The 17,488-nt window shown below is 40.7% G+C and overlaps 1 protein-coding gene across 4 annotated transcripts in view; it reads left to right on the top strand.

Annotated features, from left to right (window-relative positions):
* The window catches only part of ELMO1 (engulfment and cell motility 1), a 304,753-nt gene extending 287,553 nt beyond the window's left edge, over positions 1-17,200 (top strand). For 3 of the 4 annotated variants that reach the window (XM_008633859.2, XM_017734444.1, XM_008633861.2), the window contains 4 exons: positions 2,219-2,326; positions 5,840-5,922; positions 11,289-11,366; positions 15,866-17,200. In XM_008633859.2, coding sequence (XP_008632081.1) covers positions 2,219-2,326; positions 5,840-5,922; positions 11,289-11,366; positions 15,866-16,066 — 470 coding nt within the window. In that variant the 3' untranslated portion in view covers positions 16,067-17,200. The remainder of the gene's footprint in view (positions 1-2,218; positions 2,327-5,839; positions 5,923-11,288; positions 11,367-15,865) is intronic. The other variant, XM_017734443.1, reaches the window with a different exon arrangement.
* Positions 17,201-17,488: the final 288 nt, after the last annotated feature.

Consider the following 17,488-nt stretch of genomic DNA (forward strand, 5'->3'; position numbering starts at 1 on the left):
ATATTTTCATGGAGGGGTATTCCCCTCTTTTATTATTGAAGCATGGCATTGAATGAGAACCAAGGTTACCAAAACACCAACCTCTAGGAGATAAAAGAGCCAAACCCTTGTGAACACCAACCCCATTTGTGATAAATTGAAAGGAATTCATGGTAATTCTTTTTTTTTTTCAGTTGCACCATCTTTTTGCCCAGCTCATTGAGAAGGTAGTGAAACCATGTTGGCTTTTATTAAGCAAAAGAATGACTGTTTTAATTTTAGAATTGGAAAGTTATATTACTTTGTACAGCCCAGTAAACAATGAGGTTAGAGTTAAAGCTAGGTATGAAAGCCTCCTGCTACAGTTACTGGAGGCTTTTCTTTAGGCCTAATCGTCAACCGTGAGATTCAGTGGGGTATATTCTTCAAGCATCAGGCTTTGCTATGGTTCTGGTAGAGTTCCCTGCAAAAGGTATGAATCTAGAAAATTTTCACACACATCCTGCTGAGATACACAAACTGTTTAACAAATTGCTTGTGTGTGTGGTCTTCAGATGAGAGTCTTCTGAATGAGGGCTCCTACTTGCTCTAGTTTCAACTCCCTACAAAAGTTTGGCGAGTGGGGTCTTCTTCTGTATCCCATACTGTGCCACACTCTATGTTCTGCTTATAGTCCAGGAATGCTTACATTTCAGCAGCTCTTTTTGTATGCTTCACGGGATCATAATCTCAGGCTCGCTACCACAAATCTTTCAGTGTTGTGCATGACTGTGAATCCCTCCCATGGCCATTTTGAGCCTTTGCCAGGGATTTGTAGGGTTTTCTGAAACCTTTCTGCAGAAGGGGCTGCACACTCAGAAAGTAGTTTGAAGTGTGTCGGGTTTTTGCCCTAAACCTTTTTACCACTATGACAAATTTAAAAAGGCATGTGAAAGTGCATTTTTACCATTCAGTTGTCTGTGTTTTACTGCATTGCATTTTAAATGACTGGCCAGGGGCCTGGAGTGTCCTTAAGGAAGCAGCTGGGTCCGTGAAGCCAATGCTTTACTCATAGAGCCAAGAAGCCCTTCCTTTGCTAACACCCCAAATGAGCTCACATATGCTGGTTCTACTGCTCCTCCAATGTTTTATCCAAGCTGTGGCTCCCAGCGACTGCAGCGCCGCAGGGCTGTGTCGGTGCTAACGTTTCCCCTAAATGGCCCCTCAGGCTGCTGCTTGGCACAGCATCAGCACTGCCAGTACGAGAGAAGCACAGAGCCAGAGAAGCCCTCTGCCCCCCTCCACTGGCATTTTAACATCCAGCCTTGCTCTGAGCTTTTGGAGATTTAGTTTGGATGTAACAAGATTGTATTTTTGACAGCTCAACATTATGTGATCTACTTATTAAATAGAATGTGCTCTGACAAGGAAGGGTAACCCCTTTCTTACCATTTCAGAAAGGGAATTGGCAAGCACCATCCTTGCACGCTAGGCAGTGTGGTGGCCTGGCTCTGCAAAGGTGATGTTCTTCACAGGAGCAGATTTTAACAAATGTTGTTGAGGGGAATTATATCCTGCGAAGCACAAGTTGTCGGGAGATGTAAATGTACATCTCTTAGGAAGGACTAAAATGCAGACTGGGGTATGAACTGCATGGTCACACATATATTTGTGTGAGTTATCTGCAGGACAAGGGACTTAATGTCTGCTTTTTAAGTCCTTGCATGTTTATTGTGTCCAGTCTCTCCAAAAATATGGGGGTGTTCTCCTATGTCTATAAAAAAAGACATGAGTCATAATTTTCATAAAGTATGGGATATTTCAAATTTATCAGTTTTTGGGTGTCCCACACAAGACAGCTGGTAGGGCTTGATTTTCACATAGTGGGTGCTAAAAATGAATCTTTTATGGGTAAATTAAAGTTATCCACTCAAAGTAGTTACTTTGTCAGTCTTCTGTCCGTGAGGCTATATAATATCTGGTAAAACTAAGTAATTTTTTTCTCACTAGTATTTTTTTTTGAGCCAGTGACTAGGTCCATAAAAAAAACCCCTGCAGATTAATGCCAGCTTCATTTAATCAAGTAAAATTACTGAGCAAAGTCCCTACACTTGTTATATATACCCCACACATTTCTTCTTCTGAAAGAAAAGACAGCCTTTCCCTGTAGCACCTTGTTTGAGTAAGCTTTCTCCTCTGCTGTTGGTAAGGCTGATGAAGAACATGTTAGTGACCTTGTTTAATGTGTTTATTTCAACAGACAAATTTTGGTATTGTCGACTTTCACCTAATCACAAGGTCTTGCACTACGGAGACTTGGAAGAAAGTCCACAGGGAGAAGTCCCTCATGATTCCTTGCAAGATAAATGTAAGTCATGCACAAAGATTGTGACCACTCTGCTTCTTTTATGCTAGTTCTTCTTTATAACTTGTAGTAGGTTTCTCTTAACATGGGACATCATTGACAGCTCTCTTTATGAAGATAGAGAGCAGGGGACATTTCCCCCTGCATTCAAACACTGCTCTCCTGGGTTTGGCAAGTGTGTGTGTGGGGACTGAGCTAAGCTTTTCAGCGAGTTCATAATTTCATTCAGCTTGGAAGTGTTATGTCTTTCCTAGGGAGGAACACAGTTTACTTTCACTGCTCATCTAACTGCGGGTGTCAAATAAAAATACTTGGGTATATTCAGAAGCACTGCCTGTCCATGGACACAGGCAGTCTAGTGACTGGAAGAGGAATATATGGCAGAGGTCTTTTTGGTTATTGTGAGGAGTAGGCTTAGAGATGACACACCACTGTGAACAGTATTGAGGGCACCTCACCGTTTCTGTGTACCCAACAGGGACAGGACATGCTTCTGTGGCAACTCCTACCAGGGGATTTATTGGGATTTTTCTTATGTTTAAAAGTAATTTTGGAGCTCTTCATATCCCTCATACTCTAGTGAGTTCTTCTTCTTTACCTTCAACATGAGTTGTTGGGGTTTAACCTGCAATCCAGGAAAAATTTTTATTATAATGGAAATAATGAGTATAGTTCTGTCACTGGGAGGTGACTTCTAGAAATCCAGCATTGAATAAGGGATAATTTCTTTTTGTTCTTCCCTGAAAATTCTTGGCATTATCAAATTAGACACACTTATACAGGTATTTCAGCTGGTAGTTCCACTTCTTTCATGGAATGGCAGAAAGAATAATTTTTCAGAAGTTTGAAATTTTTCCAGCCTGAAAATTGGGGAATGATTTGAAATTTACTCCCTTGACCTGTCTCCAGGCAGCACTTTTTAAAATGTCTTAGTGCTTCCAGATCCAGTCTGAGAGGGAAAGAAGAAAATCCTGTGTGATGCTGGAGCCCTGACAGTTTGCAGTCACGTTCCCTTGTTTTCCTTGCCTTACAGATTGCCTCAAGGATGTTCCACAGTCTTACTGCAGTCTTGGCAGAATGTAGGACAGGGCCTCACATTGCTGCATTGGCACAGAAGGAGCCTGTTTTTGTGGACAAGGCTTAGAGAAATGTTACAGTAGTGTCAGGGTGACAGAAGAATGAAAGTCACACTTGAACTGTGGGCACAGTTACAAGACCAGTAGTTCCCAGATTTGTTTGCTTTGAGCACGCTTCCACACACAAACCGCTGACCCTGACTGTGAGCTTCATCTGGCACTTGCATTTTCCATAGGCTCTTGAGCCTACTCAGGAATGTCAGGATCCCATGGGGGCAGAAGGCTCCTGCTTTAGAAACCATTGGGCCAGACCCACACGGTTCCCTCAGCATGGCTGCTGGCAGAGCAAAGACCGATGCAGTTTCAGAAAGAGGTGGTTGTTTTATCAATATCTCAGGTTTTCAGTCTATGAAAGACACAAGATTTACCACAGTGCTACCCACATTAGATGGAGTTTCATTAAACAAAGTTGAGAATATTGCAAGTCACAAGATTATAAAGTGCTACTATTGTTTGAAACATATCAGACCAAACTGGCTTGGGCATTTTACAGAATGCTTTTCATAAATGTTCTGGTTTTCTGGATAGACTTACTGATTTTTGAATTCTTAAATTTTGAATATGATAATCAACTTGTCAGCATTTGGAGCCCAGGTCCGCAGGTAAAAGAGAATAGTTGGGTAAGAAAACAGAACGAAGAGAAGCAGCATCAAGCATTTTGTGTACTCCTTGCCAAGCCTGAATAATTAGTCTCTATCTCAAAAAATAAATGTGTGGGTTTTTAACCTTTTCACTTCTGTGAATGTCACCCCTCTCTTCAGGCTGGCAGAGTTAACAAGTCATGCAGACTCCAGCTGGGACAGAAAACAGCTTCCCTCTTTCTCAAGGCTTTATCCATTGTGAGCACATCACATCTGTGCTCATGCCCTCCAGCATCTTGTAGTCAACTTCTGATGCCTCCTGAAGTCTTTGATTCTATTTTTCTAAAGCAAGGCATAAGACAAGTTCCAGATAAATAAAGATTAGGATGTCACATCAGTCTGTGATGTCCCACAGTAACTGCATTTCAGATCACACAGATCAAATGTATGAAACCTGGAGAAAAGCCTTCTTGGTTGAGAGGTCTGACCTCAGAAAACCCTATCTTATGCAGAGAAATTGTTTTTCTGGGCCTCTTCAGGAACACTCTCTCTTAAGAAGACCTTTCTACCATAGTTGCAGTCGAATATCTCCTTAATTTCCCAGTTTATCCTAGCTCACTCTCCTCTCAAAAACAGTATCTCTTCTTCACCAAAAGTAGGGTACTGTCAGGGACATAAAAAGCCAGCAGGCCCACAGCATAAAATTCTGAGACTAAAGGCAGGAGAAGTTGAGTAGTGAAGAGCCAAATTATTTCCATTCTTTTCAGTTTTCCATGCAAGGCAAATACTTTAAAAATGTCTTTTACATCCCATGCCATCCGTTTGGCTGTACTGCTGAGGTAATCTGTCATAAAATATATAGTGCTGATGTACCCAGTAGAAGCATAAATGCATTTCTCCTCTCCAGTTATTTCCATTAGAGTTTGTAAAGAACTGGGCAGTAACAGGTTTTCATATTACTATCCTGTTCTATATATAAGATACTTTTCTGCAGCCACAAGGATAATGGATTATTTATAGATCATAGAAACTGTCACTCAGGAATCGTATTGTAGAGCATATAGATTCTCCATAATGTAATTACCTTTGGAAAATTGACTTCTGCTTGAAACTCAGAGAAATTTATCTTTATGCTACAGTGACCTCACTCTGTGACTCTGAGTGGCAGCAGATTCCAATATTTTTTCTTAACCTTTTTTTTTCCCCCAATCATTTCTGATCACATTTTAAAGCAATTGGAATGGCTTATTATAAGCCTTAGTATTCCTTACTCCTGCTAGTACCAGAAAGCAACTAAACTGCTGATGGGAGTGAAATAGAAAACTATTTTAAAAATACATACAGGCTTTTAAAAGAAGGACAAGAGCATGGAATGAGGGGTCCAATTTGTCCAGTATCCTCTCTCCAGCAGAGACTTTACCTGGATGCCTAGGAAAGAGCAACAACAGAGCAGGCATATTACATTAACAAGGAAGAAAACTATATGGTTTTGAGATACATGAGTACATCTACTGTCCAGATACGGGTGCGCATTTATGTGAAATACTCTTACCCAAGGTAGTCTAAATAGGCAAGAAAAAGTATTTTCAAACTTTTATCCAGTTGCCTGAAATTTTGTCAAGACTCACTGGTTCCTGTGTTAGTTGCTTTCTTCCAGTTTTCTTTCTTACAAAAGACTGGAAATGGCAAAGGACGTGGCAATTTTAACACATTAGTCTTGCCTCTTTTTAGGCTCTAGTTTTTTCATATTTTGCTTATAACTGATTTTCTGGGGTTTGATTTTTTTCTTTTTAATGCAGTGCCAGTGGCAGATATAAAAGCTGTTGTGACTGGGAAAGACTGCCCACACATGAAGGAGAAAGGAGCTCTTAAACAAAACAAGGTATGGTTCTCAAATTGTTATGAACACATACTGTGCAGAATACAAAGCTTGTCAACTTGACCTCCTTGAAGTAACACAGGTATTTTTCATTCTAGCCTGCCACATTTCCATGTATGTACATCCTTTGTTTCCACCTCAGACCATATGAGTTAAATTACTGGGACAGCTTACCCTTCTTTACTCATATTTCATGGCAGATGGGCATTGTGTTAAGCCCAGAGCACAAGTGGAATAGTCTTTAGTAGTGATATTTTCTGCCTCTAAAGCAAAGCAGCAATGGCTGTTGGTACCTACTCCTAATTCTCTCTGATAAATAACTAGTTTGTTCCAGCTGTGTTCTCTGATGAGCCCACATTCAGTGAACACATGCCAAAATTGCAATTAATGTCCAGCTGATGATACCTGCAGGTCCAGTCAGGTAGATAAACAACTGCCAACAAAAGGATGTAAGGTAAATCCTAGGCAATTGAGGAGCCGTATAAGGATGTGCTCAGCAGTGCATTTGGGAAAAAATGTGTAAGAGATAATATTCAGCTTAAATTAGATTTATACTACCTTCAGAGTTTCAGATCAAGAACTGTAAGCTGACAGTAGTACTAAAATTGTGCAGTGCCAGAATCTTGCAGAGTTTTTGTTAGTAAGAATTGTTTCCACATCAAGAAGAAATGGAGTTACTAGCAAAGTCTGCCATCATTAGTGGTGAAGGTCGTCATACCATGTTCTGTGAGGTATGTTCATAAATTTTCTATCAGGTTGTCTCTCTGAGCTTACAAGATAGCAATGAGACTCTAATGGTGTTCAGTCTGACCTAGAACAACACCCTGAGAAGTCTGGGAACCAGATCACAGGTTTTGAATCAGAATTTCTGATTACCTGAAACTTAAGACATTTTGTGTGCAACCAGAAGGAGATTTTGATGGACAAAATAGTGACGTTAAGAGTTCCTGCTTCAACACTTTAGGTTAAAATTGGAAAAAGCAGTTCTGATGGGAGCCATAAAAGCTGAGAAGGCACTGTCAAAGCTATATCACACAATTAGTTTTACCTTCACAGCTGCAACTTTCCTTAACTATGCACAGATAGGCAGAGCATCTTGAGTATTTTTTGCATTTGTTTTCGTACAGAGAAGTTGTTCTCCTTTCAGCATTGGCTTTACATGGTAGGAAAGGAAAAAGTCATGCCAAGTGAGGAAGAAAAACTCCCAGGAGTGTTTTTCCTTGTTGATTTTCTGAATCAGGGCACAAACGGACACACATGAGCACAATAGATTACGTACAACTCCTACCTCATGTTAGAGCTGAACCATCAACACATTTGGCTGGGACATTTTATGATGCATATAAAATATTTTTAGTGCTTCCTTGTCTTAGCATTCATATGTCCACGCAAAAGGGAAAGATGGAAAGCAGTGGGTGGCAGTGATGGAAATGTGTCATCGTTATGGAGCAGTAATGTCTAGATAGTATTTAATGCTAAATAGGAATGCTGCAGATCAGTTTGTCCTCAGCTCTCAGCATTGCCCCATTTCCTTAGGTAAAATTGCTTTGGACTGGTATAAAATTTCTGGCTGAGAATGTGAAGATCAGGAATTCCTAGGTAGCATGGCTGCATCCATGGCTGGAGCATATTTGTGACCCAGGCAATGGCAATTTTGATGGTTTTACTATTTCTGATGTGGTGCAGGGGTTTTTATGGGGCTTGGGGTTCTTGGTTTGGTGGGTTTGGTTTTTTTTATTTCCTCAATTCCTTGTTTCTTCCCCTGAGAAGCACAGAATTTTTGAAATTATTTGTCATCCCAATCAAACTGTCAGGCACAATATTGCAACTACTTAACTGACATAGGAGGAATAATGTGTTTGCAGCATATCAAGTCATATATGGGTTATGAAATTAAAATTTATAAAAGGCAGACACAGAATGCAATTCAGCTGAATTTGGTGTATGAAACCTTTCACTTTCTGAAATTTTACAATCAGTGATATATATTTTTAAGAGGCCTTTTCATCCTGTGCTTTCTTTGTACATATATAACGTCCACCTCAATTTTATTCATTGACAGAAAAGAAAATTGAATGGCAGAATGCCATGCTATGAGCATAGCTGGAATTGGCAAAATGTCCATAACAAAGGCTTCAGTGTCTCTTCATTTGCCAGCACATGGCCATTGTTCTTCCAGCAGGACAATTTAGAAAGAAATGAGAGTTAAACTGAATTGGAATTTGCATGCATATGAAGCTGGAACAATGTGATAGGACCAGACCTGAATCCATTGCTGTTCATCTTGCCTGTGTTTTAAAATTAGGCTTAATTTTGCAGCCTTCAAAAGAAAGCATGATAGAAGAATTAGAAAAAAACATTGCCAGCTATTTTGAAGTGTTCTCCTATCACCCTTTATTTGCTGATGTGGCAGGTTTCAGGCTTTGTGCCTTTTTAGTCAGCTGAAATGGTTGTGCTCACTTCCTTGGTGAATGAAGCTTATCTTCTATTTCATGTTGGTTGAACAAGTTCCCTGCTTCTGCCTGTCTAGATAGGTCTTTGGGGCAGATCTGACTCTGGCAAGCAAACTCAACACGGCGAGGCCTCAGCCTTCAGTAAAGACATGGGTATTTTGAGGGTATTGAAGACAGCAGACAGAAAGTAGTGAGGTCGTTCCAGCTGCATGGGATCACTTTGCCATAGGCACCCAAAATGCCTGTTGATGAAAAATAGCTTGCTTCTGGCCTGTGTTGGGACCAGGGGAGACTGGGGTAGAGAGAAGCTCTGGGCATGGGAGAGCAACCTTCCCTTCATACCACCTACAGCAGCTTCCCCCACAGAGCTGAAGCCAAGGAGTGAGAAGTATCAGCCTGCCGTTGCAGAATGTCTTGTTCTCTGTTTTCAGCGCAGCTCAGAAGAGAGGCACATTGTGGGTCCCAATTCCCAACCTTTGAGAAGCATCTAGGGAAGGGCAGAGGTCTGACATGTGGAAGGAGCTAGGAGTGCCAAGGGAGTGAGTTCAGCAGCTAGAGATGTGGGAAGAGGAAAACAAAACAAAGAAGAAAGGAACAAGTTGGAGGGAATGTAAGATAAAAAAGAGCACAGGGATAGAGAAACACGTGGAAAAAGCTTGAGTGAAAAATTACTGAGAAAGGTTGAGAAGCAGAACAGAAAAAGGAAGAGAAAACCACAGATGGCTCGTAAAGACTGACCAGTTCTCCTTTAAGAATTGCCAGTTCCTGCTTGTCATTGATGGGAGTGTAACAAAACCAGGTGGGGGTGCCTGACAAGTCAGCCAGCTCAACCACTGAGACTACTGTGGAGGGCCAGTTGGCAACTCCAGCTCCTTTGGCTTCCATTTTCCTTGACAGTTTGCTGTGCATAAAGCAGCAGAGATGCTGGCACCTGGAAGCTGTAATTCCCAAGCCTATAGAGTCCAGAGCAGCCAGCAAAGAAGCTGAGCTGTAGCCAGGCCTGCCAAAATAACACTTTTCCCTGGAAAGAGAAGCTTGGTGCCCTTAATGTAGTCCTTTCTCATTCTCTGCCTGACTGGAAATGACCAATCCCTTGATTTCCTGACACGTTTCTCTTCCAAGCAGAGATTTTTGTCTTCCTTTTTCTCTCTTTGAGGTGAAGAAGAAGTTACATTCATAGGAGTTTCCCAAAGGAAAAATTACAGGGGTCAGGCCTGTGGGATTGTTGACCTTCCTGAAATTCAGGAACATCATCATATAGCAGTACAAGCCCTTTTTTCAGAGCTGCATTTTATTTTCACAACCTCAGTGGCATTACTTGGTATGTTCTGTCAGTAATTTATAACACTATGTGAGGAGATAATGCTGGGTTCGTGTGGGCAGAGGTAGGTTTGTTTCTGTAATGAGGGACATCACTCTTAATAAAGTGTGGCTGAGACACATGCCTACAACACACAAAGGCCATGTGAGCCCTGAGCCATTTGTTTGCTGAGTGCACCAGCACTGTTAGTACTTGCAGCCTCCATGGGGATTTGACACAGTGAGGATTTAACACAGCTTTGTCTCCTGTAGCCTGGCAATACATCAAGTCGAACCTAGTAACTAAACTCCAGGAAAACAAGAACATTTCCCATGAGAAGTTTAATCTCTTATTATCCAAGATTATCCCTAAGGATTGCAAGTTTTATGGTTCAGACTCTGCTCTTAATCCTACAACTTCAAAACCAAAAAAGCCCTTACAGAAATCCAAATACATATGTCTGTCTCAGACTGGGAGATCAGGGGTAGAAATCTAGAACAATGTTTATGCTGCAGTCCCCAAACTCAATTCTTCCATTTTAAAACTTAGTGTAGCAAATTTAGGAAGCTCTTCTGTCACTGCTGGCAGTGCAGGGACTGCTGTCAGCTGAGAGTCAGCAAAAGCCATCAGTATGACAGGGCAGAGGAAGCCAAGAGGCAAAAAGAACAGGACATGTGATACAGATCATAGTTACAAGTCAGCACTCTGCTCTGTAGCTGGGTCTCTTTTCCACAGTTAATATACCCATACCATCGAGCTTACAGATAGCAAGATCCTTGTAATGGCACTTGTAGTGATGTGGGCAGAAACCATAATATGACAACAGATAAGACAACATCTTTGCATGCTCACTGCTGGCCACTGAAAGTTCATTATTTATTCAGATTGCCTGTGTTTCCCCGTGGGAATTCAAATCCAGGTGACTTTTAGGGAAGGTCAGCACTTTATGAATTCTCCTAGGTACCTTTTACAATTCCAGCTTCAGTGCTTAGGGGGAAAAAAAGATAATTGCTTTTTCCTTTCCCAAAATTCCTTTGAGTCTTTAAGTAACCAGCATAGTTTGGCTTGACTGAGGCTGACGATTCTGGTTCAGATGGAAACAAAATTACAGAAATCTCCTGAGAGTGAATAATTTAATATATTTCCAGCAGTGAAAAGAACGTAAGTATATACCAGGATATTAATTGTCCTGACAAGATTTTTAACACAAGAAATCAAACCTTGCAGAACTTTGTGAGTTTAATCTATACAAACTGAAAAAAACAGTGAGTCTTCATGAAGAGTTTCTTGCAAGTGTACTATTATTCATTATATTGATTTCAGTCCTCACCATTGCCTAGCTCAAACTTAAATGCTAAAGTAATGCATGACCCAGTGGGCTGCAGTAAACACTGAGGTGGGTGAGTTTGTTTTTACTGAAGCATCTGTGGTGGGATTCTTGCTGTGCCAGTCTCTTGCAGTGGTCTGGTACTGCTGCAGCTTTGGCCAGACAGGAGACTACCATAACCTATTTTGCAACTTGTTTTGGGAAATAAGGGTTAGTAAAGAAGGACAGACCTGAATGTACGAATGCTCTTTCATGCAGCAATAGTATGTGTTTCTTTGTATTGTTCCAGGAGGTGCTAGAGCTTGCTTTCTCTATATTGTATGACTCAAGTGGCCAGTTGAATTTCATTGCTCCAGACAAACATGAGGTAAGTTAAGTTCAGAGTACAGAAATTTCTTTGAAGTTATCTTAGCTGCTTTAAGGCACCAGATGGCTTTGTAAGAACATAAGAATGGGCATCTTGGCCCAGGGTATAGGTCCATCTAAATAAGTGTCATGTCTCAAAACAAACTGAAATTCAGGGGATTATTATAGGAACAAGATCTTCTGCAATTTTCTTGCATGAGCCACAGAAGAAACATATTTTGTATTCCTACATCACAGAGCACATGAAGCTCCAAATTAAAGATCAGTATTTCTAAGCCCTCCTGAAATATGAGCCATCAGAAAGAGAAAAGAGAGCCTGGGCAGACCTCGAAGTTCTATAGACCTCGCTCAGCATTTCCTCGTTTCTTGTGGTCTGCTGTACTTTAGACACTAGAGAATTTTGCTGTGTGAACTTTCAACACTGAGGATTTGTACAGCCAAACTTCCGAAGAATCTCTGCCAGCCTCAGTTCATTTTGACAATACCAGCATAATCAGGGGTGGTTATGCCATACTGGGTCTCAATTTCAGCCAAAGAGTTGTGGTCTCCAGAATGGCATATCCCCTTTTTCTTACTTTCACATTGCTTAAAACCATTAATGACAGGTGATCATAGAAGGCCCCCTCTATTCCATTTCTACAGGGGAGTGTTTTGCAATGGCTTTCACTTGTCTGAAGACAATGTAAATAGCAACAGCAAGGATGAATGATAGTCCCTTCCCTGCTCCCTTTTCTTAGTAAAAACTACAAGGAAATAGACAACATCATTGCCTTCTAGAATGCGATGGGATTAATTTACCTTAGTTGTGTTGAATCATTGAATGTGTTTCTCTCAAAGAAATTTCAAGTAAAGGTTTAGCAGAATGCACTGTATTTAAAAAAATCCTTCTTATTTCTAAAGCAAGAAGAGTTGTGTTCCATTTGCACACTTATTTTGAGGTATCACATTTGGTCTCAGTTCATGACACTGTGTTAAGATGATGAGCTACAGAAGATTACTTTAAACTGCATTATACTGTAGTGTTTAAAAAATGCATGAAATTGCTTTACAAGTGCATTAGTTATGCCACTTCAACATTTGTTATTCTGGACTAAAACCTTCAACTAAATGTTAATTTTAGGAGAGGAGATAAGGTTATGCCCATTTGGGTCTTTCTGTGGATTAATATTTGAGTGTCATTTTCAAGAATGTTCATTCCAGAGAAGTATTTGCTGGTCAGTTTTCATGTAAGCGGGAGCAATAGTATCCCAGGCACAGTGTGCCACTAGAGCTGTAGTTCTAAGAAAAACATGGCTGTCTTCATCCTCTGAACTGAACATATGTTCAGTGGTATCTGATATAAATTCTCCAGAAACTGAAATCTAGACTGTTTCAGCTCGTAAGAGCAAATGGTCATAAAAACCAACAATTTTTTCAGCCACTGTATCTCAAATATAGCCTATAGCTACAAGTGGATTTTAATGGCCTGAATGTTCAAAAGCTGCTACCGCATCCCGCTGACAGGAAGTAGCAGTGAGATGCACTAACCCAATTGCTCATGATTGCATTAAACACACCTTTTATCTATCTTCATTTCTCTTTCTGGTCTTGTGCAGCTTCTTTGAAACAAAATTAATATGTTCAAAAAAATGGCCAGAGGCAACAGTCTCTGCTGCCACTTGACAGTTCCCAAATGAAAGTTTTTAAAAAGGCATCTCGCTTCCTCTGTATTTTTCCATGGCCTGCAGAAGAGTGAGTTGTGATGAAAGTAGAAAGTACAAGTGTTCAGAGGAAGCACTCACAAGGAAAGGCAAGTAGCATGTTGTGAAGCCCGTGACTCTTCATCAAAGTAGTTGGGGTGCCTGTTGATAGAAGTGCTGGTTTAGCAGCATTGTCAGTTTGGGAGATTTGGTGGTGACATCTCAAGATTTGGAAAGCTTTGTGTGAAGCACCAGGAATGATGTTGGTACGTGACAATTTCAGGTCAGACTTGCAGGGCTTTTTTTAAGTACTTGTGCAGCCCTCGTGATTGTAGAGTGAGGTTGAAACGTGGGAGTTGAGTGTGTCCTAAAAAGAAAAATTGAATGAGGCTCATAGGATAATTCTGGCTGCAAGGAACCTTGGAGGTGTCCCGAGTCCAACCTCCTGCTCAAAGGAGGTCAGCAGTGAGCTCAGACCAGGTTGTTCAGCGCTGCATCCAGATGGATGGAGCCTGTGCAACCTTTCTAGTTCTTGAGTCGCAGGGCAATTCTTTGATAAAATCTCATCACTTAACCAGTATCACTGAGATGTGGACCTCATTCTAGCACACTTAAGTTTGTCAATTCCCTTAGCCATCTGTTCAAGCTTACTGCTAGCCAGAGGATTCAGTACCATGAGATCACTCCATTGTATTTGTTTTTAATTTAAATACTAATAACTGGTTTCAACTACATAGCAAAAAAGGTGGATTAATCTTACCCATGATTTTTGACAGAGAAACTGATGAGAGAGGCCATAATTAGGTTTCATTGGAGTTTTATGAAAATGAATCTCGTAAATTAATTTTTCAGTGGCTCTTCGTCTCTTTTGCATATTAAAAAGAAAAAAGCTTCTGAATGAATGCCTCTGTTTTTCCACCATCTCATTAGGATGTCTCTCTGCTCAACATGTGCAGGAGATAATTAGGTGCATTTGCCAATATGGAGATTAGAAAGGAAGCCCTTTTTCCAGGCCATTGCACTTACCAGAATTGTGGCCAGAATTTGGTTTCTCTGGCCCCTGAATGAATTGTATCTGGAAGAGGAGAGAACTGCAGTTCTGCTTTCTGGCTCTCTGGGATTCCTCCCCAGAGGGAGCACTGGCCGCACTCGCTGCGCAGGTGATGGACGATTTACGTCAGGGGCTGCATCTGTTGAAAAGATTCTCTGCTCTCCGGTAACCTGAGCAGAGCCTTTTGCTTTTCCATTCCTTTCTTCATAAAGAAATCAGGGAAAACTTTCCCGAAGAAAGATTTCAAGTAAATCGTAGAAGATGATAGTCTGTTCAAATATAACTATTTTTTCTAGAATAGCTCCTTTCTTTTCCTGATGTTCTGCATACGCTCCAAAAAAATTACATGCTTTAAAAGTCCTCAGTGGCACACTGACAGCCTAGAATAGGCAGGCTAAGTTGTTTATTTAGTACTTGTCAGCAGGACAACCTGAACTCTAAAGTCTCTTCTATATAGCTGATCTCATATTAAAGCTGCAGCTTGGCTTGTCCACACCCTGGGTGAAAAAGCTCCCTCTGCTACTGTTTTGTTACTGACTTAAGTAGGTTGGATTTCACTTCGGATGCTGAAGTGTGCTAACCCATCCTATTTTTAAAATATGCCCTTTTTCTGGATGAAGAGGGGGGCTTCTCTCTCTTCCTTAAAAATAATCCTCATTTCTGCTATGGGATGAAGTCAACCATGGCTATCTTTAAACTCGGCAGCATCATGTAGCAAATGGTCAGCTAAATTTAAAAACCTTTTTTTTGGCATGAAATCCAGCAGAAGTATTTGTAAGATAAAAATGCAGTTACAGTTGATTTAATTTTTCTCCTGCAAACTAGGACACAAGTTCATGATTGAAATCTTTATTTTTAGATGACAGCATTTGAGTACTTCTGTTCATAGTTGAATAAATGGCTTGTAGTAATAAATGAAAGTGACTTATTCAATAGAAGTTGACTCTAGATCACCAATCTCCCTTGAATTTGCTGCTGATTTAAAATGGTTATTCAGCCCACGTTTATCACAAGCTGTCAGCTGTTGGGAAAGATGACATCTCTTATTAGGAAAAAGCTACCAGTAAGGAAAAGGTTTTAGAGGCCAGGTCAGCATTTGCAGCATTTAGTATTACACCCAAGCAGCTTGGCATTTAATTTTCATTAAGGACACAGCATTAACTGACTGTAGCTTTCATAACATGTTATTTTGTGTAAAATAGTGGTAAACTAGGCATAGATATGTGAGACTATCAATTGTAACAACTTCATGTATAGGAAAGCAAACCATGATTAAAAGTAGATATATAGCACAGGATTTTTTAGACACTGAGTCAAGAAGGATTTGGGGTGGGATTCAGTTCACCTAACTTAACTGTCTTGGAATTAAAAGTTTAGTTAGTGTGAGATAATGAGGCTTTTTTGATAGGTACTGGGGAAAGAGAATGAGAGGAGTGAAGGAGATTTCTCCAGAGGTTTGTTGTCCTAAGTTAGATATTGTTCCTTCTCCAGTAAGTCTGGAAGGACATTCAGCAAGAAGTTTGGAGGAGATAGCATATTGTCAAACAACTAAATACTGTCATTTCTTCCCATTTTATGGATTTTTTTTTCCATTTTCTGAGCAGCTCAGTGAAAGGCTTTTTCATGATACGAGCTGATAAAAGGCATCAAACTAATTTTAGGTCTCTTTGTAAGTCGCCATGGGAGCAAGAACTGTAGATGACCAGACCAGACAAGGAGTTTGTGTATGAAAAGCCTATTAATGACAGTTCTTATCCTTTTCCTGTGCAGTATTGTGTATGGACCGATGGTTTGAACGCCCTCCTTGGGAAGGATATGTTGAGTGACCTAACACGGAACGACCTAGACACGCTGCTCAGCATGGAGATAAAGCTACGCCTCCTTGACTTGGAAAATATACAGATCCCAGATGCTCCCCCACCTATCCCAAAGGAGCCCAGCAACTACGACTTTGTTTATGACTGTAACTGAGGCAGTCACTGAAACTTGCTCTGAAACTGGAAATATATTATAACTGGAGAGAGATTAAAAAAAAAAAAAAAAGAAAGAAGAGCGTGAGGAAAAAAAGAAACCCACTTTTGCACCTTGGATCTTGGCTTTGGGGAGGGATGTAGAAACACTTGCATTCCTCCCTGTTCCCTGCACCCCTTCCTTCCCCATTCCCATCTTCCCCATTGCTCATCCAAATCCACATTGCTTTAATTAACTTGTAATTGCAGGCCATTGGCCTTGCTTAAGGCAAAGACTGCCATTAAGAAGCACCCTCCTGAGGACTTTTTTTACATTTTTAATACTGGAATAGACATTCTTAACTAAAGGACGTTGTTATCAAACTGCATGCCTGTGAAACCCACTTGGCAGGGCAGAGGCTTTAACTGGAAGGAGGAGGGAGGTAGGGAGCAAAAGCAGCTACTGTAAGCAGAAGATTACCCCAGACACTCACAAGAGTCTGCTCACCACTGAATCCAATGCGATGATGAAATTCGTTAACTGCTTCCCAGTGCTTGCACCATCCGTCACTGTCATTATTCTCTCCACCGTCATCTCAGCTCTTGTCTCCAGCCTTCACCCAACTGATCGGCTCCCAGAATGGAAAGTCTGCAGGTTTTTGCTGTACCATATGCTGCAATGCTGCAACAGCTTTTAACTTCTTTTCCTCCCAGCTCTTACAATAGCCCCACACTAGCAGATCACTCGCACAAACCGTGTATGAAGCCACTAGTGTGTCCCATTCCTGTAGCGTTCCCTAAGCCTCAGTTGCCTCTGAAATTGGCTTGTTGCTATTTGAAGTGATTTTTATTTCCTTGGTCCAAAGTTCAACAGTAATTTTCACAAATTAATTACAACTGCCAAACATCCAGGTTTACATTGTTGTCATTGCTACAGTGTTAGAAATTTGCAAGGGATTTTTTTTGTACGGGTTCTAATTTTTTTATTTTATTTTGCCAAACAAATATATTTAATGAAAACTAATTTCATTGTGAGTACTTTTGGGGAACAATATTTTTACTTAATTTCCATTTGGAACATTTGCCCTGAAGGGAAGAAACCACCTTTCCCTTCAACTTCACTGTTGAATAAAAATCTGAGTTGTGATGATTCTTGGAACTTTGTTTTTCTTCTGAAGTTGTCTCTTATTCCTTATGGTTGCTAGCAATTCTGAACTGTTTAGTGCAAAGAGGAGTGGGAAAACCTTTCTTATCTGCATCTGATTTAACTTACTTGTTTGTTAGTGGTGACAAGATGAGATGAATCCAGAGATCTCCATTGCCATGGTTACATGAGCCTTCCTGTGAGAAGGGCCCTTGTGAAATCCAAAATCCCAGCATACTGATGTGCTCATGGTCAGTTCAAGGCTGCTGCCTTTCCTGTGTTTGCTGGGGAACTGTCTTC

Source organism: Corvus brachyrhynchos, unplaced genomic scaffold (assembly GCF_000691975.1).
Source record: "Corvus brachyrhynchos isolate BGI_N302 unplaced genomic scaffold, ASM69197v1 scaffold94, whole genome shotgun sequence".
NCBI classification, from domain to species: Eukaryota; Metazoa; Chordata; class Aves; order Passeriformes; family Corvidae; genus Corvus; species Corvus brachyrhynchos.